Source organism: Hemicordylus capensis, chromosome 4, assembly GCF_027244095.1.
Source record: "Hemicordylus capensis ecotype Gifberg chromosome 4, rHemCap1.1.pri, whole genome shotgun sequence".
Classification (NCBI taxonomy): domain Eukaryota; kingdom Metazoa; phylum Chordata; class Lepidosauria; order Squamata; family Cordylidae; genus Hemicordylus; species Hemicordylus capensis.
This window is the reverse complement of record NC_069660.1, coordinates 321,646,409-321,670,503: the sequence shown is the minus strand read 5'-3', so window position 1 is coordinate 321,670,503 and position 24,095 is coordinate 321,646,409. Positions and strand designations below refer to the sequence as shown.

Sequence of the window (24,095 nt, the reverse complement as noted above, 5' to 3'; positions counted from 1 at the left end):
GGACACCTGAGGCCAGATCTCTGGATGGCCTCTCCCAGCGGTTTCATGTAGATTTTAAACAGCATAGAGGAAAGGATGGAACTCTGCAGAACCCCAAAGCACAGTTGCCAAGGGGCTAAGAAGTAATCCAAGGGGATTACTATCCAAAAAATGGCACTCATTCTCAAAGTGCCTGTCTACAGGCAGTAATGGGCTGGATGAGGGAGAACAAATTGAAGCTGAATCCAAGGAAGACAGAGGTGCTCATTGTGGGGGCTCAGAATCTGAGGGGTGAGTTAGATCTTCCTGTGCTGGATGTGGTTACACTCCCCCAGAAGGAGCAGATGCACAGCTTGGGAGTACTCCTGGACACAGGCCTCACCCTGGTATCTCAGGTGGAGGCCATGGCCAGGAGTGCTTTCTATAAGCTCTGGCTGATTCGACAGCTGTGCCCCCATGAAGAGGATGATCTCAAAACAGTGGTGCATCAGCTGGTAACATCCTGGCTCAACTACTGCAATGCGCTCTATGTGGGGCTGCCGGAAACTCAAGTTTCCGGAAATGTAGTCCGGAAACTTCAGAATGCGGCAGCCAGATTGGTCTCTGGGGTAACCCAGAGAGATCATATTATGCCTGTTTTGAAACAGTTACACTGGCTGCCAATATGTTTCTGGGCAAAATACAAAGTGCTGGTTATTACCTTTAAAGCCCTGAATGGCTTAGGTCCAAGTTATCTGAGAGAGTGCCTTCTTCTGCATGATCCTCACCGCATGTTACGGTCATCTAAGGAGGTCCATCTCCAGTTGCCACCGGTTCGTATGGTGGCAACGTAGAGGCGGGCTTTCTCTGTAGCTGCCCCGGGGTTGTGGAATGCACTCCCGGCAGAAATCTGTAATTTGAGATGTTTACTGTCCTTCTGTTTGGCCTGGCCTTCCAGGGTTTCTAAATGATTGACAAATTGTTTTAAACTGCTGCCCTGATTTCCAGTGGTTTTTTTAGCTGTTTGAATTGTTTAATTGGTTTTATTCTGTTTTTATAGTTTGATTTGAACTGTTAACCTGTTTTAATTGTTTTTATCATGCTGTAAACTGCCCTGAGCCATTTTGGAAGGGTGGTATATAAATCTAATAAATAAATAAATAATAAATAATCACCCAGCACCACCTTTTGGGAACAGGCCTCTAGGTAGGAGCGGAACCACCTCCAAGCACTGCCTCCCACACCCAAGGGAACAGAAGCCTTTTCTCCACAGATACATTTGAATTATTATTTGTAGCAGAATTACAAAAGCAAATCCCTTGGATTTTGAAGGCCACCCAGACTGCATGTGCCTGCTGCAAGAAGAGATAACATAAAGACAGCCCTGCTGGATCAGGCCCAAGGAGGCCCATCTAGTCCGGCATCCTGTTTCACACAGTGGCCCACCAGATGCCTCCGAGAAGCCTACAGGCAAGAGATGATGAAGGCATGTCCTCTCTCCTGCTGCTGTAGCTCCCCTGCAACCGGTATTGAGAGGCATCTTGCCTCTGAGGCTGGAGGTGGCCTATAGTCACCAGACATTGATAGACCTGTCCTCCATGCTTTGGGGGCAGCATGTTGCTCAGTCAGGTCAGGGGTCACTTGCCTGACAGTGTTGGGAATGTCTCTCTGGTAAGAGATGCCCTTCTATTACAGCAGAGTGCACAGAGGCAAAACACAGCGGAGTCTGCCCAGGCATGCATGTTTGCTGAGAGCAAAAGAAACTTGGAGCCAGTTCATAGTTTCAAATCAATATGAGGAGTCTTTATTGGAGAACTCCATTCTAGATAGGAAAGTGGAGAGATAGAATCTCTAATCTAGCTAGTTAGCTAGATGCAGAGGTGCAGAGAGAGAGAGGTGAGTGTGTGTGATAGGGAGAAGAAGAAGGAAGAGAGAGAGAGGCAGGCGGGCAGGAAGTCGATAGCAATCTACATATCAAAGGGATAGTGTCAGAGCAGTAGAGAGAAGAAGTGACCAATGTCTTGACCCCTCTAGCCCTCTGGCTCACTAGTCTGTCCCCCTCTGTCACTGTGAGGCATGAGGCAGCGCGGAGTCCTTCACTTCCCACAGACAGCAGGCTCAGAGGATCTGGCCCGTCCACAACTTTTATTTTGGGAAGAAGCAGAGGAGTCAGACTTGAGTTCTGCTTGGAACTGCCCTAGCAGTTGATTATTGTAAGGTAAAGGGTTAACTTTACCTTTTGCATGTAATCAGCTTTTGAAGCAGGGTGGAGTTAATATGTTAATCAGTCCTTGCATTCCAGCGTGTAGATTTCCTCTTTCACCCCACTGCACCTGGGGTCTCTTACCAAGCATTGCTCTACTAAGATTGTTTAAAAAACACAATCCAAGTAAAGCCTGGTTGCAGCTTTCATGGATGGCTCCTCTGGATTCCCCAGAGCCAGCCAGCTCTGCTCAGCCCCTGACTCTGACTGCTGTATGCTCTGTGCAACCACCAAGGGGGGGGGGGCCTTCAGATGTGCGTCCCACCACAGCGAGGGTGGGGGAGGTGGGAGCGGGTGACGGGGACATCATCCAGGCTGTCCTGTGCGCCTTCCTCCTCCCCTTGGCCTCCCCTTCCTGTCTCCTCTGTGAGAGTGTCGCCCCAAGCAGGAAGGGCGACAATCATTGCAATGGGGGGGGGACGGTCCCAAAGAGCGGCAGGAACTCTGAGTGTCAGCATCCAGGGGAGAAGGGGGTTACTATGGCAACAGAGGATGCAATAGAACCTGGACATCTTGGGTGCCTGGGCAGCAGCTCCTGAGGGCAGGCTTGCGGTGGGGGGGGGAGCCTCCTGGAGGTATCCTGGCCTTCCTCGCAGGGTGGTTGCTGGACAGGAGGTCAGAAGGAGAGCTCGGCTGCAGCAGCTGGAAGAACACAAAAGGCAAGGACAGAGGGTGGAGGTTGGGGGTTGACCCCCCCCATGGAATATGGGAGAAGGGGCCCTCAGGGCTGGTTCCAGACATTTTGGGGCCTGCTGCAAAATCAGGGTTGGGGGCTCCTATGTACACCCAGCCCATGATTGCCAGAAAGAAGGGGGCCCTGCTTCTTGCCTTGACAGCTCTGGACTAATGTGTTTTAAAAAACAACAACAACACCTTCACGGGGCAGAGAGTGTCTACCTGTAAAATGGGCATAAATGGTGTTGCACCTTGCAGAAAGGATGTTGTCAAGGCACATACCAGTGGAGTGGGAGGAAGAGAGATCTGGATAGCTGTTTAGTGTATTCATTTACAAACAGTTCATCCTCTGTTTCAATATAAAACCTTCAAAAAGTGATGCAAAATGAAGCCGTAATGCCCAAGTCACTAAGCAAGAAAACACATGATGATAATGATGGTTTTTAAAGAGGGGCAAAAGCCAAGCCAGCAGACAAGCCGCGGGACGGGGAGGCACGCTGCGAAACCGGCTTAAACCCCTGGAGACCTGAAGCCGCTTTAGACGGAGCCCGACCAGCTGCCCACCAAGCCCCCGGCTGGCCGCACTGATTGGCTGCAGCTGCTCCTGAGAGCCTCTCAATTGGAGTCAACAGAAACACCCAATTTATGCCAACACACATCATTCTTTAGTTAAGAAAAATTAAAAAAACAATACCCTCGAAATCATACAAAATAGAAGACTCCAAAAACTTGCTACAGCTAGAAAAGAAATTCTCTCTTGTCACATAATATATCAAACGACATAGATGAGAACATTACCTCCTGATATTAGATCTCAAATTATACCTAGCAACACCTTCCATATTACCTATGCTCTGTATTCAGTGTGTCCTTTGGTCAAGTTTTATTAAAGGTGGTATATAAATTGAACAATAAAGATAAAAATAAAGTGGCTGATATTTTGAGATTAACTCCAGGGCAACCTTGTGCATCTCTGGGTTAAAAAGCCAGAACATTTATTGGGCAAAGCTGCCCAATGAAAATAAGAGACCCCAGAAGTTACTTTCAGAAGGAAGCCGTATGTCTCAGGCACAGCTATTTAATGGAGAGGAAGGGAGGTTACGACCCTTTAATTGTCTCAAAAATCACAAGGCTCACAATGTGAGATGTCCAGATAACGCAAACATCTGGTTTTTTTGCAGCCTGGGTTTATTATCCTGGGATAATTAACCCAGGAATGCAGCTAAAGCCTGAAGGCACATCAGTCTCTCATGCCCAGAGCGGTGTACTACGTACTTAGGTTTCTCCTTACAACAACCCTGTGAAGTAGACTAGGCTGAGAGAGAAGTGACTGGCCCAGAGTCACCCAGCAAGTCTCATGGCTGAATGGGGATTTGAACTCGGGTCTCCCCGATCCTAGTCCAGCACTCTAACCACTGCATCACACTGGCTCTATGGGGGGACATTACACTCCTGCATCAGTTAGGGTGTATCAGGCTAAAATACTGGAACAAATGTTGTTTGGCGATCAGATCTATCCCACCTGTAATGTTAAGCCCTTAGAAGCCCTTAGAAGTGCTGCAAGCTGGATTTTTTCGTGCCTTTTTTCAGGTCCTCAGATGTGTATTGAATGCTATCTTGCATTCAGAAACAGGGTTGACCAGAGTTGAGGCATAGGCGTGGCTTCGAACATTTAACTACTGGCTTAAATTATATGCCTGCCCCCAGGGCCTTGCCCCCTGGGTTCTGAAAGGTGAGTTTCATTCAGAAACTCAGAAATTTGTTGATTTGTATATCTTTGTTTCCTTTATATAATTCAGAATAGTATCTAAAGAATTCCCCTTTTATTTCCCTTTCATCATAGGAAAGCCCATTTTTTGTTAGTATCTTGGATATATACTTATTCTTTTTCTCAGTTCTAGTTTTCCAAGCCAACAACTTGCCTGGTTTGTTTGCAAATTCAAATGACTTTTGCTTCGCATATTTTAAGTTCCATTCAACTTCATTTAATACTAGCATAGAGAGCTGTTGCTGAAGCATTTTAATGACTTGAGTAATCTTCTTCTTATCCTTGGCCCATAAAAGTTCTCTTTCTTTTTTAGAAATCTCCATCAATAATGCCTCTTTTTTCAGTCCCCTTTGTTTTTTAAAGTATGCATTTTGTTGTATAAAAAAACCTCTCATAACCGCTTTTCCTGCATCCCAAACTATTTTGTTATCCATTCCTTGGTTTAAATTCAGTTCAAAATAGTCCTTTAAGTTCTTTTTGGCTTTCTCCACAAGATCCGGTTTTTTCAGCAAGTGTTCATTCAGTCTCCAGCGAAAGGAAACCGTTCCCTTCTTTTTCCATGTAAAGCAAATTGCATTATGATCTGAGAAGGTTCTGGGCAAGATATCCATTCTTTTTATACATGGCGTAATAGATTTGGATGTCCAGACCATACCTATCCTTGAATGAGATTTATATCTTTCAGAGAAATAAGTATATTCCTTTGCATTTGAGTTTTTGATTCTCCACAAGTCATAAAGTTCTGCTAAATCCATATGTTCTGCTAAATCAAAAAAAGCTTTAGGTAGCTTGCCTTGTAGGTTCCTTTCAGACATATCAGATTTTCTATCCAAGGATGTAGAGACAACTCCATTAAAATCTCCCAGTAAAACCAAAGTAGCATTCGTTAACTCAGCCATCTTCTGTTCTAGATAATTATAGAATTCTACTTTTTTTTTCATTGGGTGCATAAATTCCAATTATCACTGTTTTGATTCCGGAAACTAAAATTTCCAAAGCTAGCATCCTGCCTTCTTCATCTTTAAAAATCAACTTGGGTTCAAGTTGTTGTTTCACATAAAACACTACCCCTCTTTTTTTTTCTTATCAGAGGAAACAAATTCTTGTCCCAAGGCTTTGTTAACCAAATATTTTCTATCTTGTTTTCTAATATGTGTCTCTTGTAAGCATATAATGTCCAAACTTTGTTTTTTAAGAAAATGAAGAACTTTAACCCTTTTGGTTTTGCTATTTAACCCATTAACGTTCCATGAAGCTATTTTGTAATCCATCTTGGCTAGTTAGAATTATGTGTTGAAGGCACTGGGTGCTCAGAGGTTAAAGTTTTTTTTTGTATTTCCACCAAAATTCTTGTGCTTTGGGGAGCTCTGTAAATCTGTTCCTCTTTCCCTTGTAGAAAAAGGAGACCCCTTCAGGTAGTTCCCATCTAAAACGTATTCCATTGGCGTTCAAAGCATCTGTCAAAAATTTGTAATCCTTACGTTTCCTTAAAATCCTGGATGGTATTTCTTTCAGAACTTTTACCTGTTGGGCTTTAATAGTAAGGGCTTCAATAGTAATAGAGCCCCTGGTGGCGCAGTGGTAAAACTGCCACCCTGTAACCAGAAGGTTACAAGTTCAATCCTGACCAGGGGCTCAAGGTTGACTCATCCTTCCAAGGTCGGTAAAATGAGTACCCAGAATGTTGGGGGGCAATATGCTAAATCATTGTAAACCGCTTAGAGAGCTTCCAGCTATGGAGCGGTATATAAATATAAGTGCTATTGCTATTGCTTTGGCAAAATGTGCTTGGAGTATCTGCTCTGCAATTGATTTAGAATTGAATTGAACCATGTAATCCCTAGCTAATTTATTTTTTGTGGCAAATTCAGAATTCAGGCGAAAAGCTGCATCAATCTGCGAAAAGCTGCATCAATCTGCGGATCCATCTCTTCACGTGAAATTCCCAAGAGTGATGCAAGTTCCTCCCTAAGCACTTTTAAAATGTCTTGACCAGTTTTTTCTGGGATTCCTCTAAACCTCAAGAAACGCTCTTTTTGCCTCAATTTCAACAAAGCCATTTGATCTAATAATTTTTCCCTGTCATCTCTTAGTGATCCTACGTCTTGCTCCAAACTTTCCACCCTTGTTTTAAATTCTTTGTTATCTTGCGCCAATTTTTTCACTGTCTCCTCAATGTTTGATGTTCTCTTATTAAGTGTTTGTATGTCTTGACTTACATGTTGGAGGGTGCCTGTATTAGCTTCTAGTAACTGTTTCATAGCAACTAGTGTCTCATTTAACTCTGAAGACATTTTCCCTTCACCCAGGCCTGGGTTTGGAACAGAAAATCTCCTAGCTTGTGGTTGGGTCTGTGTTTGGCTCTGTTGCTTTACCTTTTGCATTATTTACAACGCCTCCAGCAACACTGCTCCTACAGCAGGATACAGCCTCCTTGCTCTGCAAGAAAGTACAGGCCTGCAATTATTTTCCAAATAAACTCAGCTCCAGACCGCAACTCTTGTATCTTATCACTGCCAGTTTAATTTTTCTCACGGTTCAATAATCCGCCTTCTTCCTCTAATTGGTGGACTTCATGATAGACATATTCAACAGCAAACAGCAAATCACTTATCCTTTAAGTTAAACTCTCTCAAAAGGTACCAAAAGAGAATAATAATAGTTCCCACTGCTTTGCTTTTTAAAAAGTTTTAAAGCTTTTAGTCATCATTTCAGATTTTCAGTTCCAGCATTTAGTAAAACAGATTGAATTTCCATCCTTGATTTATAATTAGCAAACTTATGACATCTTCACAACAAGGGCTTGAACTCTGTCCAATCTTTACAGCAAAAGCAGGTAGAATTTCAGCAATTTATCACTAATCACGCGGAGAGGTGAGCTTCTTGAACTTTAAGCATGAATTATAATCCAAACCGAAAGAAGTTAGACGCCAGACTGGCTTCAGTCCATTGGATTTCCGATGGAGGAGTGTAGCTTGATGAATCCCAACCCCCACCGCTCGACTTAAATCAAAGCTGTACTTTCCAGCACAGCCCTGAGATAAGGAGCAGGCTCCGGGGGGATACAGTGGTCAATCTTGATCCAAACCCTTTAATCCAGGGTGGTGGTGGTGGTGCAGTTATGAAGGCTCAAAACCCCCTTAAAATACTCCTCCTCGGTCTCCCCTGTTGGGAAGCATGCAGCCTCGTTAGCAATCCAACCGGAAGTCCTATAGGATTGCAAACTTAACTGAAAAGCTCCGTCTATTTTTTGTTCTGTCGCTGCTATTCCTCTGTCAAACTTAGTGTAATCTTCATTCATTTATAATTCTATGGATATTGCTGTGTGTGCTTATTTTGCTTTATGCCACCATGAATTCTCCCTGCCCCTGCTCTATGCTTTGGAATACTTTCCATTTTGTAGGCTCCACAGTGTTGGTGATGAAGCTGCACTCAGCCCCCCTGCTCCTCAGCACGACTGGGCATCTTCACCACTAAATCGCATCTTCAGGTCCAGGCTCCACAATTACCTCGGTGCACCACTGGCTGGGCCTGATTCCCCTTGTGCCGGGAGCAGGGGAGGCAAAAGAGGACTCTCGTGTGGCAAGCATCAGGCCTCATCTCCCTTCTCCTGCTGCCACCCTACAGAGTCTGACTCAGTACTGCAACTACTGCCAGCCAGCCTGGCCAGGAAGATGTTCTTCCTGGTCCTAAGCAAGACATCTTTGGGAACCAAAGTGGGGAGGGGGGCTGCTGGGGGAGGCTCCTTTCTGGGCTACCCAGATTGGCCGTTCCTCAGCTCCCTTCTCTTGTTCTCTCTGCAGCTCTGAGGTGGCCGCCGCAGATGCCTGAACAGCAGCAGCAGCACCATGTCGCACGAGAAGAGCTTCCTGGTGTCCGGCGAACCCTTCCCTGGCCAACAGCCTCCCGTCCCCCCTGGCTACGCCCAGCCTCCCTACCCAGTGGCCCCCTACCCACAGCTGCAGTTCCAGCCTACTGTCTATGGCAAGACGGATCTCCCTCCGGGAGCCTACCCACGGGTCCAATACCCAGCCTCAGCACCGTATCCAGAAGGCCACAATCCAGAGGGTCCCTATCCTCAGGCACAGTACCCACAAGGGCCCTATCTGAAGAACCCCAACATGGAAGTCATTGTGGTCCACGGAGGTACGTAGCCACCTTGGTGTAGGGAAGGCCCTGGAAAGGGGTGTGTGTGTGTGTGTGTGTGTGTGTGTGTGTGTGTGTGTGTGTGACCAGCCCTGTAGCCAGGCATGGGTCAGGATGGATCCAGCCCTTCCCAAATTTCCACCTGGCCCCAGCCCTCCCAAAGGCTTTTCTGCCTCCCTTGCCTCCCAAATTTGTTCCAGGGCCCAAAAATATACTTTTGTCTCGCTCACCCTAGTTAGCTGATGGAAGACCTGATCTGCTACAGCTACTTGTTTGCATTTATTTACTCAATTCATATACAGCCCTTCCTAAAATGGCTCAGGGCAGTTTACATTAAATCAAAAATACATAATAAAAATAAAAAACCATTTTAAACAGAATAAAATTAAAACTAGATACCATTAAAAGTCAGGCTAAGAAGATGGGTCTTTAAGGCTCTCCTGAAGGCCTCCAAGGAAGACAATCCTCCAGTATCCATGGGGAGCACGTCCCACAACCCAGGGGCAACAACTGAGAAGGCCCGATCTCAGGTCGCCCCCAGATGAATTGGTGGCACCTGAAGACAGACCCCTCCTGATGATCTCAATGAGCAGTGGGGATCTTGTAGAGAGAGGCACTCTCTCAGATAACCCGGACCTAAGCCATTCAGGGATTTAAAAGGTAATAATTAGGATTTTGTAGCTTGCATGGAAACATATCAGCCGCCAGTGCAACTGTTTAAGAATAGGCATAATGTGGCCTCCACCTTATACCCCAGAGACCAATCTGACTGCCAATTTTGAACTAACTGAAGTTTCCAAACGATGTACAAAGGCAGCCCTACATAGAGCGCATTGTAGTAGTCCAACCTGGAGGTTACCAGTTTTCAGGTCATTCTCCTCAAGGAATGGGCAGAGCTTTTTATCACAGCTGGTAAAAAGTGCTCCTGCCACAGCCTCAACCTGAGGCACCAGGGCAAGACCCGGGTCCAAGAGCACTCCTAAGCTATGGACCTGTTCTTTCTGGGGGAGTGTAACCTCATCCAGAACAGGAAGTTCTATCCCATCTTGCAGATTATGATGCCCTACAATGAGCACCTCCGTCTTTCTTGGATTCAGCTTCAGTTTATTATCCTTCATCCAGCCCATTACTGCCTGTAGGGCAGGCATTTAAGGGGCTAATGCCATTTCCTGATATTGATGACAAGGAGAAATAGATGTGGGTGTCATCAGCATATTGATAACACCCAGCATCAAATCCCCTGATGACCTCACCCAGCAGTTTCATGTAGCTGTTAAAAAGCATCGGTGACAGAATGGAGTCCTGAGGGACTCCATATAATAGCTCCCACTTTGAAGAGCAACTGTCATCAAGCACCACTATCTGAAATCTACCCGAGAGATAGGAGTGGAACCACTGCAAAGCAGTGACTCCTATACCCAGATCCCTCAGACGTTCCAGGATACCATAGTCGATGGTATCGAAAGCTGCTGAGAGATCCAAAAGAACCAGCAGAGTCACACTCCCCCTGTCCATTCCCTGACGAAGGTCATCAATCAGGATGACCAAGGCAGTCTCCACCCCATAGCCCACCCTAAAGCCAGTTTGAAATGGGTCTAGATAACCAGTTTCCTCCAAGACCTCTTGGAGCTGGTCAGCCACCACCCTCTCGATCATCTTCCCCAACCATGGGAGGTTGGAGCCTGGCCTATAATTATCCATCAGCTTTCATTCTTCCTCCAATCTATTGACCAAGGCAGGATATTGTCAGGCACTTCCATGGTGATGGAGATGACTGATCTCTGTTTCTATTGTAGAGCAACTGAGGTGAAAGACAGACTGTGGGGGGAAAGGGTATTTCCGAACACCTTGGTGGGAGGGTGAGCGGTCAGGCCTGTGTGTTACATTTCCGCTTCCTGAGGACACGCAGAGTGCAGAAGAGTCTCCTTTTGGCCCAGGTTGCACAATGTATTTACAGGGCTAGCTAAGCTCCAGCTTGGCACTGTTGTGGCCCCACTCTGGCCCTGGTCACCCCGGCTCAACCTCACCTCGGGTTGTGGGGGCCCAGTGGGAACTCTTACGGTGGCTGTGGGTGTGGGCTGGACCCATCTCCCCGGCAAAGCTCTCTGTGGGGATTTGACCGGCTGCTCCTGGGAGGACGCTCACAGCTCCTGACCCTTGCTCCGTCCATTGGCCTCTTCTAGGGGAACGGGGCTGCCCCTGAGGAGCCTCGGGAGAGGTGGGGTGTAGCTGGGCTCCGCTCAGGCTCTACTCAGGCTCCCCTCCCCTCATGCTGACCCCGGATGGCCTGAGATGCCCATTCCATCCGGAAAGGCCCCACCATGTCCAGGACTGTGGAGTGTCCTCCACCGTGGACGGGGGCAAAGGAGTCGGGAGCCTGGCCCAGTCAGAGGCAGGAGGGCTGCTCTGCTCCTGCTGGTCCATTAGGATGGGGTGTGTGGTGTGTGTGTGTGTGTGTGTAGCCTCTGCCTGACCTTGCTGCCTGCTGCCGCTTGTCCCCAGCACCGCTGCCCGGCAACGGACCGCCCTCCTACTACGAGAACCAGGAGTTCCCCACCACCTACTGGGATGATAAAAGCTGCCGCCAGTCCTTCATCCGCAAGGTGAGGCTGTTGGTTGGAGGGAAGCCTGGGTGTGGGGCAGTGATTCAGCAGGGCTAGCTGTGACCATGGGGTGGTGAGCTCAAATGCTAGCCTCCCCCACCCTGGGGAGCGGCTTGGGCTCTGGTCCCATCGGCAAGGGACCATTTCTGCCCCATCGTCTGTGTGGCTTTGGGGCCTCTTCCAGCCGCCCCCCCCATGCCTTCTACAGCATCTCTGAATCTCTGTGCAATAAAAATGCCCCCCCCCCCCAAAAAAAAAGAACAGCGGAGCCTATTCAGAACCACTTTAGTAGGAAAGCAGAGAGCAGAGGTGAGTTGGAGCACCTCTCCCTCTGAAGATTCAGTCACCCAGGTTAAGAGGAGAGTTCAGATGGCTTTATGTTTTCACTCATACTCTTAAAAGCATGGAACTGGCCAGTGAAGGTGCCGATCTTAACTGCTGCCCCATATGAGCTGTAGAGACGTTGTGCACTCTCGTATATGGCACTGGCTTTAGAAATCAGGCTCCATGCACCCACACATTTATTTGTGGGGAGATTGCACTTTTACTCACAAGCAGATCATGTTCCCTTACTCATAAACCCACGATCTTACTCTCAAGAAAATCTTGTCGCCTTCCTTGCTTGTGAATAACCTCACCATTACTTGTGAGCAGAACTACTACTCAGAGTCTCTAGTAGATTATCAACCTTATTTGCAAGTAGACCTTGCAACCTTACTCATGAGTAGACCCCTTACTTGTGAGTAACACTGAGGGTGTGTTCATGAATAGGGATGGACTTTACTCACCAGTAAACTCCCAACCTTCATTTATAAAAGACTGCACTGCACCCTTATACACAAGTGGGCCCACAACTTTACTCATTGCCTCCTTTATCAAGAGTAGACCTACATGCAAATAAGGGTGAAGTCTACTTGTGAGATTGAGGTGCTATGTGTGAGTAAGGATGCACTGTCTACTTGCATTTAAGCTTGAGGATCAACTTATGGGTGAAGCTGATGGTCTACATGAGAATGAGGATGTCTGTTTGTGGTTAAGGGTGTGATATCTACCTATGAGTAATGCTGAGAAGCTAGCCAGGAATAAGCTCAGTCTACTCATGAGTAAGGTTGTGGGTCTATTGGAAGAGAAGACTGGAAGGTCCCAAAACAACTATGGTTTTAGGGCCTGCCTTAAAGAAAGGCTGCAACGTTTTCTTGTGATCGGCCCATTCAAATGTAAGGGTGAGGGCTACTCATGAGTAAAGGATTTAAGTCCTGCTATAGTTCATAGCATTTGGGGAAAGGACTGTGTCATGTAGGGATCAATCAGACAGGCATGGGGGGCGTGGGTCATAGGAAGTTATTGTGGCTGGATTGAGGACCTAGAGTTTCGGACTGGACATTTACCGGACATGTGGTCTTTGGGGGCAGTACTGTGCCTTGCAAATACACAGCAGGCAGAAACTCAGCAGGGACTTCTCTAAGAAGTTATTCTGAAAGCTGCAGCGATTGAATCTTTGCCTGGATGAATCCCTCCCCATCTCAATCCTGAGCTGAAAGACCAAGGCCAAGTGTGGGGGTGCAGGGATGGAGCCTCAGTTCTGAAGCCGCACAATGTTCAAGGCTGTACCAAGTCGTTGCAGCATCGATGGCACGGAAGTTTGGCTGGGCACCTAAACTTGCCATTTTCATCCTTTTTGGAGCACAAGTGAAAAGGGAAAGCATCTGACCTTTTAGCGTAGAAGACTGAAGGTTTTGGGGCGGCTGAATTTGCAGGTTTTTTGAAAAGGAAATCTGACTGGGCCCCAAGGCAGGACTGGAGGCACTGAGAGGGCGGTGGAGTCTCTGTGGGGAGGGCGCCAGGTTTCGAGCAGAATAATGGGCACTTGGGGGGGGGGTATCCATTGCTACTGTGTGCAGCAGGGCACAGGGGCGCCTTGTGGGTGGGTGCCCTGTTGCCCCGTGGGCCATTCTGAGCCTGCCTGGCCCTGTCAGCAAGGGAAGCTTCGCCGTGGCTCTGACCTCGGCTCACTGAGTAGAGAGAAGCCCTGCAGCTCTGAGGGAGGGAGTCCAGGTTCACAGGCAGTCCCCGCTCTGCCACTGGCTGGCCTCCCCCCCCAAGTCCATTGGCCACTTCGCCCCTCACAAGGCCTTTTGCACTCTCAGTGGAGGGAGAAAAGAAAAGTCCACGGAGAGGAGAGGAGAGGAGAGGAGAGCGAAGGCATTTGCTCGGGCAGTCAAGTGCCAGCGCCCTCCCAGAGGCTGCTCATCAAGCAGCTCCATTAGGAAGTCACTCGCCAGCACTTGCCAGCACTTGGCCCCCCCAACTCTGGCTTCAGAACCCTCGGGGGGGGGGGCAGAATCGACGCTAAGTGTCCTTAGCTGAGCTTGACTTGTTATTATTTCAGAGGTGTGTAACTCAGGTCATCCTTTGTGAAGGAGCTGATTGATTCCCCCCCCCCCAAACAACAAATGATGATGTTTCAGAATATCCCTGAACTTCCAAAAGCATTTCAAGGTGTTGTACCCCAACAAAGAGAGGTTCTTTTCTGGGTCAGTAGCCAAACACATCACCAGCCGAGAAGGATTTAAAAGGCTTTATTTTGCTCTATAGTAGCAAAGGTCTTGGATAGCTCACGCTCAAGTCCAAGACCCCGATCATTTACAAGCATGACATATTTATAGCCTAGGAGATGGTGCATAGGTACTGCCCCTTTCCTTTGTCTGGACTTTCAGTAATTTTCCAGCTAACTTCTGCGCATGTATTCTTTTAGGTGAATACCTCATCACCTTCTTTTCTAGTCTCTCCTGGCCCTCCTTGGCACAGAAAAGCAACTCCTTATAAGGAATCCCCTAGGCCCCCCTTTACACAGACAGAATATATGAAAGGTAACATGGCTTCGGTCTGGTTCAGGCCTACGCCAAAGGGATATTGGTAAAATTGTGAGAGACAAAGAAGCCTGGCCTGGGGTCAGGGTCCGGTTGCCAACGGCCGCCTCTCAGCCATGTCCCAACAGGCAGGCGCCCGACTGAGACAGGAGGTTCAGTGGCAGCAACGTGGTTGATGGTGCAGAGAGTCGGGCAGGCTGGACCGGCAGCTTTGGCTTGATGACAAACAGACTGCTCAGGACTTGTGACAAGGCAACCGCCCCTCAGCTGAACTAGTGGCCCTGGCCTCCCTCTCGTGTCAGGGGTGGGCTTCTTTCCTGGCCCTTCGAGGGCAGGGCTGGGATCCACGGCTGGAAATCGCAAGGCAGCAGGAGATGCAGCCCAGACAGGCGGAGGAGGAGGCATTTCCTCCTGGCCAGAGCTGTCCGAGAGTGGGCAGTCTGCCTCACGCACTGGGGCTGGGCCCTCCTTCTCTCCCCGTTTTTAGACAGAGCTGGGCAGCCGTCTGTCAGGCCTCCTGCCCCAGTTGACTGCACAGAGCTGGGGGGTGGACTAGAAGACCTCCCAGGACCCTTGCAAACTGGAACCTGCCTGGTTCTATCCTGAAGGCACACGGGAGCTTGCCCTGCCCCCGCCCCTGCCCCCTGGCGCATGCCCTCCCCTCTTGCCTTCCCGGAGGCATCTGGTGGGCCACCGTGGGGGAAAACAGGGTGCTGGGCCCAGCGGCAGCCGGGCTGTTCTGATGAGGCCTGCCTGGAAGACGCCTCCTCAGATTTGGGCAGCGCTGCCAACAGGGGCATCTCTGCTGGTGGCGCCCCCAGCTGCACGTCTGCTTGTGTGCCTGCAGGTCTTCCTGGTGCTGAGCGCCCAGCTGAGTGTGACCCTGGCCATTGTGATCGTCTTCAGCTTTGTGAAGGAGGTGAAGATGTTTGTGCGGAGCCACATCTGGATCTTGTATGCCTCCATTATCGTCTATCTCGTGACTTCCCTCACCCTCATTTGCTGCCGGCAGTTCCAGCGAAAGCACCCCTGGAACCTCATTGCCTTGGTAGGGGCCAGGCCCAGTCTGTGTGTATGTGGGGGGGGGGCAGTGGGGGGAGGGGGGGCGAGGGCTGCCTGGAAGGTCCTGGGTGGGGGAGGGATGTTGGGGACTGGCCAGGCCTTTGCCGCTATTTTTAGATTGTGAGCCCTTTGGGGACAGGGAGCCACCATTTATGTATGCATGTATGTCTCTTTCTATGCAAACCGCATTAGGGGAGGGAGACGAAATGCCCCTTGGCTCAGGCCACCTGGGAGGTGGGGAGGGCTGGAGGCTTAGCAGAGCACCGCATCCCCCCCCTCCTGGGAAGGAGGGCCTGGAGTTCCTCTGGCCCTCTGACGGCAGCAGCCCCCTCTGCTCCGCAGTCCCTCCTGACGCTCAGCCTCTCCTACCTGATGGGCATGCTGGCCGGCTTCTACCGCACCAACACGGTCCTCATGGCGGTGGGCATCACTGTCGCCGTCTGCTTCTCCGTGGTGATCTTCTCCATGCAGGTGGGTGTGTGCCCTGCCCTCCCCCCCCGCCAGCTGAACTACTTCTGGGACCCCTTTGGGCCTTTCATAGGGAAGGGGGGTTCTTCTGGCTCCCATAGACTGGAGCCGTACAGTTTTACCCCACTGCCAAGCAGGGAGGGCGGCTCCTTCTCCGCCCCCCCCGAGCAGCCTGGGCGCAGCAGGGCCGGGCAGGCAGCAGCAGGGGCGGGGGGCGGTGCTGCCCCGAGATGAGGGCAGCTGCTCCTCTCCAGATTATTTTGGGACACAGGCTGGCCAAGCCTGGGCAGAGGAGCCCCTCTGGGCCAGACGGCAGCCCAAGGGGCCTCTTGGGTCAGAGCCTGCTGCATGGGGCGGGGCGGGGCGGGGCGGGGCGGGGCGGGCGGGGGGGCTTCCCCAGACCTGGGCAGGCTCAGCTTTGCTCTCATGCCCTTGATGCGGCTCGGCATGCTGGCCATTGCAGCCAAATATAATGGGGTTGGGGCGGGGGTGATGAGATCCAGCCGGCCACCCCTTTGCAGGACAGCCAGCGGAGAGGGGTGTCTCCTGAACCCCATTCAGCGCTTTCAGTAGTCGTCTGCCACGGAGCAGCAACCTTGAGGACGCGTTGTGTTCAGGCAGTGTCCCTCCCTGGATTTCGGGGATCCAGGCTGGCCAAGCCGGGGCCAGGAGCCCCTCTGGAGCAGACACGATGGCACCTTCCAAGGCACGGCCTCTTGGAACACAGCCTGCTGCTGCTGCTGCTGCTGCTGCTGCTCCTCCCCGAGGAGACCGAGGAGGCCAGTCCTTGCCCCTTCTTCTCCCCCCCCCCCGCCGGATCTTGAAGTTCTTCTGCTTGGCTTTGCCCCCAAAGTGCTTGCACCAGATGCTGCCCTTTGATGGGCTGGCTCTTTCTGATTGTGGGGGGAGGGGGGGCTACAGTCAGGAAACCTAGCTGGCCACCCCTTTGTTGGGCTAGTCACTGGCTGGCAGGCCAGAGGGTGGTCATGGGTGGAGCATTAATGGCTCTACCGTTTCCCTGAGGGGAGGAGGGTGGCAGGCCTGTTCCACAGCCTGCACAGTGGGGGGGGGCAGGTGAATGTGAGGTGGCTTGACCCCCATCCCCCCTGCCGTGCAACCAGGTGTCAGGGAAGAGAAGCAGCCCTTGTAGGAGCCCAGAGCGGCCACCTGCAGCTTCTCTTGCAGCCCCCACCCACCGCTTGACCTCCTCCTCCCAGCCAGGCTGCTGCTCCATCCAGCCTTCCTTCTGGGAGTGGGGGGTGGTAGTACCCCGCAGGGGGAGTGGTGTGGGGGAAGAGGGCCCGGGTCAGGGGGACAGGGAGGGAGGGAGGGAGGGAGGGGGCCCGGGGGCCTCTGCTGACCACCGCTGGGGGCTCTTCTCCTGCAGACCAAGCTGGACTTCACCCAGTGCTGGGGGCTGCTCTTTGTCGCTGTGGTGGTCCTGATCCTCTTCTCCATCCTTTGCATGTTTGTCCGGAGCCGCATCCTGGATATTATCTATGCCTCCCTCGGAGCCCTCATCTTCACCTGCGTGAGTGGGGGGGGGCTGCGGGGTCCTCTTCTCTCACTTGCCAAGAGGGTAGAGCGTGTCCCCCCCCCCCGCGCTCCGCACCCAGCCTCTCCAAGGGGCCCTTCACCTCTTATTACGCCCCCCCGCCTGATTGTGCTGGCAACAGCCCCTCCTCTCCACCAGACTAGGCCCTGCAAAAGGGGACACAGTGTGTCTCGGAAGTGGGCTCCCGCACTCCCTGCGTTGTGAACCCGCCGCCCCTGCGCTGACAGCAAGGGGCCGTTCACATTTCCGATGCCTTGTTTCAGACTTCGTCACTGTGATTTATTGCTAAAATGTTGTCGGTCCGGCGTAAAAAGGTTGCAGTTTGGGGGGGTTGTCAGTTTGTGTGAGCGCCCTGGTGGGAAGCTGGGTGGTTGGGGGCCCTGGGGGAGCTGCAGGCCAGCCCCTGAGCCGCCCCCGTCCTCGCCTGCTGTGCCCCTCAGCTTGCCCAGGGAGGGAGGTGGGCTGCACGTGGCAGGCCAGCTGTCCACCAACCCGGTGGGGCCGGGGGGGGGGGCGGTCTGGGAGCCAACTGACCTTCCCTCTCTCCTCTCCTTTTGCAGTTCTTGGCCTTTGACACCCAGCTGCTCCTGGGCAACAAGGAACTGGCCCTCAGCCCGGAGGAGTACATCTTTGCCGCCCTCATCCTGTACTTGGACATTGTTCAGATTTTCCAGTTCATCTTGCAGCTCTGTGGCAATAGATAGGCTTGCCTCCTCATCCCCTCAGCATCGGCTTCCTTCTTCACAGGCCCTGCCTTTCCTCCTCCTCCTCCTCCTCTTTGTTCTCTGACCTCTTTCTTTGCCTTCTGCCCATTTCCGAAGGGTCCAGGTTCTCCTAGTGCATCTTCACTTGTGCTTTTATGGGGAGGGCAACCCAAGCAGATGAGGAGGCCAGGAGGGATGAGCTCTTGAAATAAGAGGGTTTCTCTGCCCTGCAGGGAAAGTTGGGGGGCAGGCTCTGTAGAGCTGAGGGCCCGCGGTATAGATGCTGCTGCTCTTCATCATTAGTATTCTCATCTGAAAATGGAAACGTCCCTTTAATTTGCTCTGGGCAACACATATGGCTGCTTGTCTTTAGAGGCTACAGGAGTCTTCCCTGTTAAAGTCAAGGGCCTTCCAGTAGGAGGCCGAGGGGGGGATTTAAAGCAGCGGGGGGGGGGGGGAGAGGAAGAGGGGAAGAAAAACAAGGGGGGGATTTCCCTCTGGCCTATCTCCTGACATGGATAAACTTACATAACTCCACTGCAAGGCCTGCTGGGAGATGTAGTCCTCCAAGCTGGTGGGGAAAAGTCTTAAGGGGAATCAATGCTGGTTTGGATAGGGGTGCAATTTCAGTGCTTGCCAGAGGTGCTATTTTCTGTAGATGCGCCTCTGTTTACAGAGCACACCCAAGCTATCCTCTCAACTGCCCTCTAGGTATCTCCTGCTGGAAAACTACAACGGCACGTGCGTGTGTGTGTGTGCGCGCGTGTGCACCTTTTGCTCCATATCTGGGCTTCGACAAGGGCTGGAAGTAGGGGCTTGTGAGTGCCACTCCGGGGGGGGGGATGGGGGCGGGGGGGGAGAAATGATGCCTTTAAGAAGCGGCTCACCTCACCATCATGGGCACGCGGCAGTCTCTGGGAAGCCCAGCAGCTGAGCCAGCAGCCCTCTGGGTTAGGCGGACCTGCCCCTCTGCTCCATTGGCCTCTGCACATGCGCGGTGCTTGGCTGCCTGTGCATGTGTGAGCTCCAGGGGGCTGAGCTGGAGCCTAGAAGCTCCCGTGCTGAGTGATGGGAGAGTTCAAGTGGGCTTCCCTGCTGTAGCAACACAGTCAGGCTCTGACGACGCTTCATGAGGCCGTTCATGGCCAGGACCACTTGAGGCGTCTCTGCTGCTGCCAGGCACTCCCTCCCCCCCCCCCCTTGATTGGGGCCTCCAAGGAAAAGTGGGGGCGCCTGGAGGGCAAGCTGGAAGCCAGCTCCGTTGGTGACAGTGCACAACAGCCGGTGGGGGCGCAAGTTGGCCGAGGTGGTTTTGGAGCCTCTGGAGGCCTCCCTCCCTCCCCCCCCCGCCTTCCCCGGCTGCACTCTAACCACTACACCACACACATACAGAATGACGAACAAAGTAGCTGTTAAAGAACACACATTGATTTCTATAATAAGAGTTTGGGGAGCCCAAACCAAAGATATTGAGAGAGAGAGTGTTGAAGGGGCTCAGTGAAGCCAGGAGTCTTGTTAAGGGAGTCAATGCGGATTTCAAGCCAGGAACGCCTGTCTCTCTGGTCATTGTGAGTATATAAAGCAAAATATACATATAAACCACCCACCCACCCACCCAAATCTAAACTTGAATATATACAAACTTCTAGGAACATAGGAAGCTGCCTTCTACTGAGTCAGACCATTGATCCATCTAGCTCAGTATTGTCTACACAGACTGGCAGCGTCTTCTCCAAAGTTGCAGGCAGGAGTGTCTCTCTCTCAGCCCTCTCTTGGAGATGCTGCCAAGGAGGGAGCCTGGAAGCTTCTGATGCTCTTCCCAGACAGGCTCCACCCCCTGAGGGGAATCTCTTCCAGTGCTCACACGTCTAGTCTCTCCTTCATATGCAACCAGGGCAGATCCTGCTTAGCTAGGCGGACAAGTCATGCTTGCTGCCTCCAGACCAGCTCTGCTCTCCTCTGCGGTGGCTCCTCTGTCCTCATATGGAATGAAGCCCCCCTCAATTCCTATCATCCACAGCTTCAGTGTGCCACTCTCATCTTGGCTTCTGTAACGTAGCACACATTTCGGGACTGAGCTCGGGCACTGAACACAATCCAAGCCTGGAAGCCTGGCCAGCCCTTCCTTCAAATGAAGCCCTGACCACAGCCATGGAAGAGAACGTGCATCTCCCCCTTCTTTGTCTCTGTGGAGGAGGAGAAACACAAAACGACACACACTCATCTGGGGGCAAACGGAAGCCATTAAACTACAACCCCCAGCAAGCCCTGTGGCAGTTCAGGTTCAAGAGACAGGCCATGCCGGCACTGCGCATGAGCAAGCAAGCATGTGTCCTGTCTGGGAGTAGTGCGGGACTAAAAGGGCTGGCCAGAAACCCAGGAGCAAGAGGAGCAGGGCCGGGGGGGGGGCCACACCTGCCCTTGTGTAGGTGAAGACAGCCAGGAGGAGACATCTCCTCCAGGGGATAATTGCACGCTGCTTCCCCCGGGCTGGTGCTTCTGCTGCAGTTGCGTTGTGCGAGGCAGAGTTGTGTGTTCCCACTGGCAGGGTCGAATCTAGGGTGGGGCAGGTAGGGCACGTGCCCTGGGTGCCACTTGAAGGGGGGTGCCATTTTTTAAAATGGAAAATTTAAAAAAATGGCTGCTGAAAACAAAATGGCCACCACACATGCTCAGATGGCCTCTGCGAGGCCCTAGGCCATACCAGGCCTTGCAGAAGCCATTTGAGCATGCACATCGGGCATTTTGTTTTTTGGTGGCCATTAAAAAAAAAAATTAAAATGGCCACCGCACATGCTCAAATGGTCCCTGTGAGGTCCTAGGCCTTGCCAGGCCTCACAGAGGCCATTTGAGCATGCATGGTGGCCTCCAAAATGGCCACCATGCTGATCTTTGCAGGCTCAAACAGGCTTGAAAATCAGCCTGGGACGGGCTGCTGTGGTGAATTAAGAGGCCTGTAGGGGGAGGGGAAACCTTTGCAGACCACCCCCCATGGCCTTTAGGAAGCCCCCTGAAGGGGTTACAGGTAATTTTTTTTTTAAATTAATATAATATAAGTCACTGTGATGTGTTTAGAAAAACCAAGAAACTCCATGTTTGCCCAGAATACCTCATTCTAACTTAAAGTAACCCCAGCCCAGCTCAGGGACATCACTGCCTCTCATGATTGGTGTCATTATCTCTCTCCAGCTAAAATGTATCTATGAAATTTGCTAAGACAGCTAAGCTTCCCAGGCCAGAAAACAGGATAGAACCAAATAAGGAGTAATCACCCGATGAACAATGAATCATTCGCATGCGTACTAGATACTTAGACCACCATTTTATTGCCACGTATACTGTGTCTAGGGTGTCAGCATCATTCAGATTGTCTGTATAAATGCAAGATGCACCTGTGACCAAACTGCAATCGGTTGAGAGCGTGAGCCTATTGATTACCTTTTGCTGCCTGCAGTAGCAATAAACCTCAATTAATAATCCCCAATCCTTGTGTCTAACTGATTGGCTAAGCCGACCCAGGAACGAGCCCCATTCACATCAACTGTACACATATTCCGTTTGGCTCTATGTACAGAGAATCAGGGCTTGTGAATACTGAGCTGACGCTTATGAGCTAGGATTGGATTATATTAATTTCTGAAATACTAGAATATATTCCAAGCAGTGACACCGTTTACTCTGCATATCCTTTAATTATTTTCAGAGTATCTGGGAAAAGTCAAATTCTCCACTTATTTTTAAAACTTATGTAATCGTGATGCTACAATGCATAGTAGAGAATTAGACAGGCACTTCTGTTTAGTTTTCCAAGTACAGCTCCACATAGTATTTGGGCATTTCATGAGCCCCAGCATACTGAAATTTGTAGTTTTCCAGCACTTTTCGGTCTGGCTACGTCCACTGCTGAATAGTTTTTGAAATATTAAAAGATGAACGAGCTTGACTTGTATTTTTCAGCTGCTATTATGGTAAAGTTATCTGAAAGATGGGTGTCAGATGTCTGGACAGGGGCCGCAGTTTCAGTGCTTGCCCTAGGCGCTATTTTCCCTAGATACGCTTTTGCGGCCACTGGTGGGCAGAGACCCCAACGCTCTCGCCACCACTGCTGCTGTCTGCCTCATCGAAGTCTGTGACATCACTCCATTCATGTCCTCTCAGTCTCTCCTCGCCTCTCCTCTCGCGAGCGAGTGAGTCTGCACACAGGCCCCGCTGGGAGCACCAGGCAGGCAGGCAGCTGCTTGGCCACACAGCCCCAGCCGCACAGAAGAGAGATCAGGGGCTGGGCAGCAGAGGGACATTGGGGGGCTGGGAGACCCCCCCGTCTTGATTTTCTGGGAGAGCACATGGCTGCCCACCCTGTTGTGGCAGTGCACCTTGTGTGGGCACCACCACAGAGGCACATCTAGGCCTCTGGGGGGGACACCTTTGGAGCCCCCCCCCAGTGGAGGGCCGGACCTGGGAGTGTTTCAACATTATTCTGAATTCCTGGTTAGTGCACTAATGTATATCATAGATAACCTTGTAGGTTCATAAGGAAAACATTTGAAAGGTCCCAAAATTGTAAAATCTTCATTAGCAGTCAGACCAACTTTACTAAAGTTAAATTTAGAAGGGAAGAGGGAAGACCTTGGGCTGGCAGTGACTGTGTTTCTGCTTCTGCCCTACCTTTCTTCAGGTGTGTTCCATCTGTGGGGCTGACTCTGCTGCTTTGAAGCTCAGGCTGGGCCAGGGCCTGAAGAAGGGAAGAGGGAAGACCTTGGGCTGGCAGTGACTGTGTTTCTGCTTCTGCCCTACCTTTCTTCAGGTGTGTTCCATCTGTGGGGCTGACTCTGCTGCTTTGAAGCTCAGGCTGGGCCAGGGGCGTGAGCCTCTTGGCGTGAGCTGAAGGGCGAGAGCACAAGGGCTCTCGTCCGTGTGGCTCTCAGCCGTGGGGTGAGCTGCCTGGGGCCCTGAAGATCCTTTCCTTCTGCCCTGAAGATCTGTCTTCCCACAATCAAGAAGCTTGCAGGAGATCACGCAAGTCTGGTCTTGGTTTTTTATTAAGCCAAGAAGCCGTGGTGGTTTATTCTGGGGAGATGTGCCTGGGGGAGCGAAAAAGTGGGTCTGGAGTGGGGGCGGCAATATCACGGGTAGCAGGCAGAGGGAGGTATGGCGGTGGGAGTTCGGCAGGCCGTTACAGGGGAAATCGGTCCAGGCAATTGAGGCCTGTTCCTTTTTCCGGCCCTTCTCCCAACCCTCTGACCCTAGGGAGCTCTGGGAACACTCCTTCGAGGATTAGGGTGCTGCTGCTGAATGCCAGGTCAGTTAACGCAAAAACATCTCTCATCCACGATCTGATTGTGGATGAGCATGCTGACCTGGTATGCATGACGGAGACCTGGTTGGATGCGCTGGGCGGGGTTGGTCTCTCTCAGCTCTGTCCTCCAGGTTTCCAGATCGTGCAGCAGCCCCGCCTCGAGGGTCGGGGAGGAGGCGTTGCAGTCATCTTTCGTGAGACTCTCCCCGTTTCCAGGTGCCCGGTCAGGCAATCTCAGAATTTCGAGTGTTTGTCCTTGAGGGTGGGCCTCCGAGATAGGCTGGGGATTCTGCTGGTGTACCGACCACCCTGCTGCACTTCAGTCTCCCTACCTGAGCTGGCGGGGGTGGTCTCGGAGGTGGCCTTGGGTTCCCCCAGGCTTATTGTTTTGGGGGATTTCAATGTCCACCCTGAGGCCCCCCTAGTGGGTGCGGCTCAGGATTTCATGGCCTCCATGGCAACCATGGGCCTGTCTCAATTGGTATCGGGCCCTACCCACATGGCGGGACACACTCTGGATCTGGTTTTTGCCGACCGGGAAATAAATGATCTGGAGGTGGGGGAATTTGAGATCACTCCCTTGTCATGGACAGATCATCACCTGGTGGGGTTTAGTTTGACTGCTCCGTCTGCCCTCTGCAGGGGTGGTGGGCCGATTAAGATGGTCCGCCCCCGGAGGCTTATGGATCCGCTTGGATTTCAGACGGCCCTCGGGGAGTTTCCAGTG

The 24,095-nt window shown here is 51.3% G+C and overlaps 1 protein-coding gene across 1 annotated transcript; it reads left to right on the top strand.

Moving 5' to 3' along the window:
* Nucleotides 1-2,730: 2,730 nt before the first annotated feature.
* Nucleotides 2,731-18,085, top strand: LOC128323944 (protein lifeguard 1-like). The gene is made up of 7 exons (XM_053247924.1): nt 2,731-2,880; nt 8,468-8,810; nt 11,313-11,413; nt 15,131-15,331; nt 15,688-15,816; nt 17,201-17,344; nt 17,929-18,085. Exons 2-7 carry the CDS (start codon nt 8,513-8,515, stop codon nt 18,070-18,072), a joined length of 1,017 nt encoding a protein of 338 aa, XP_053103899.1. The 5' UTR covers nt 2,731-2,880; nt 8,468-8,512; the 3' UTR covers nt 18,073-18,085.
* The last annotated feature ends 6,010 nt before the right edge of the window (nt 18,086-24,095 follow it).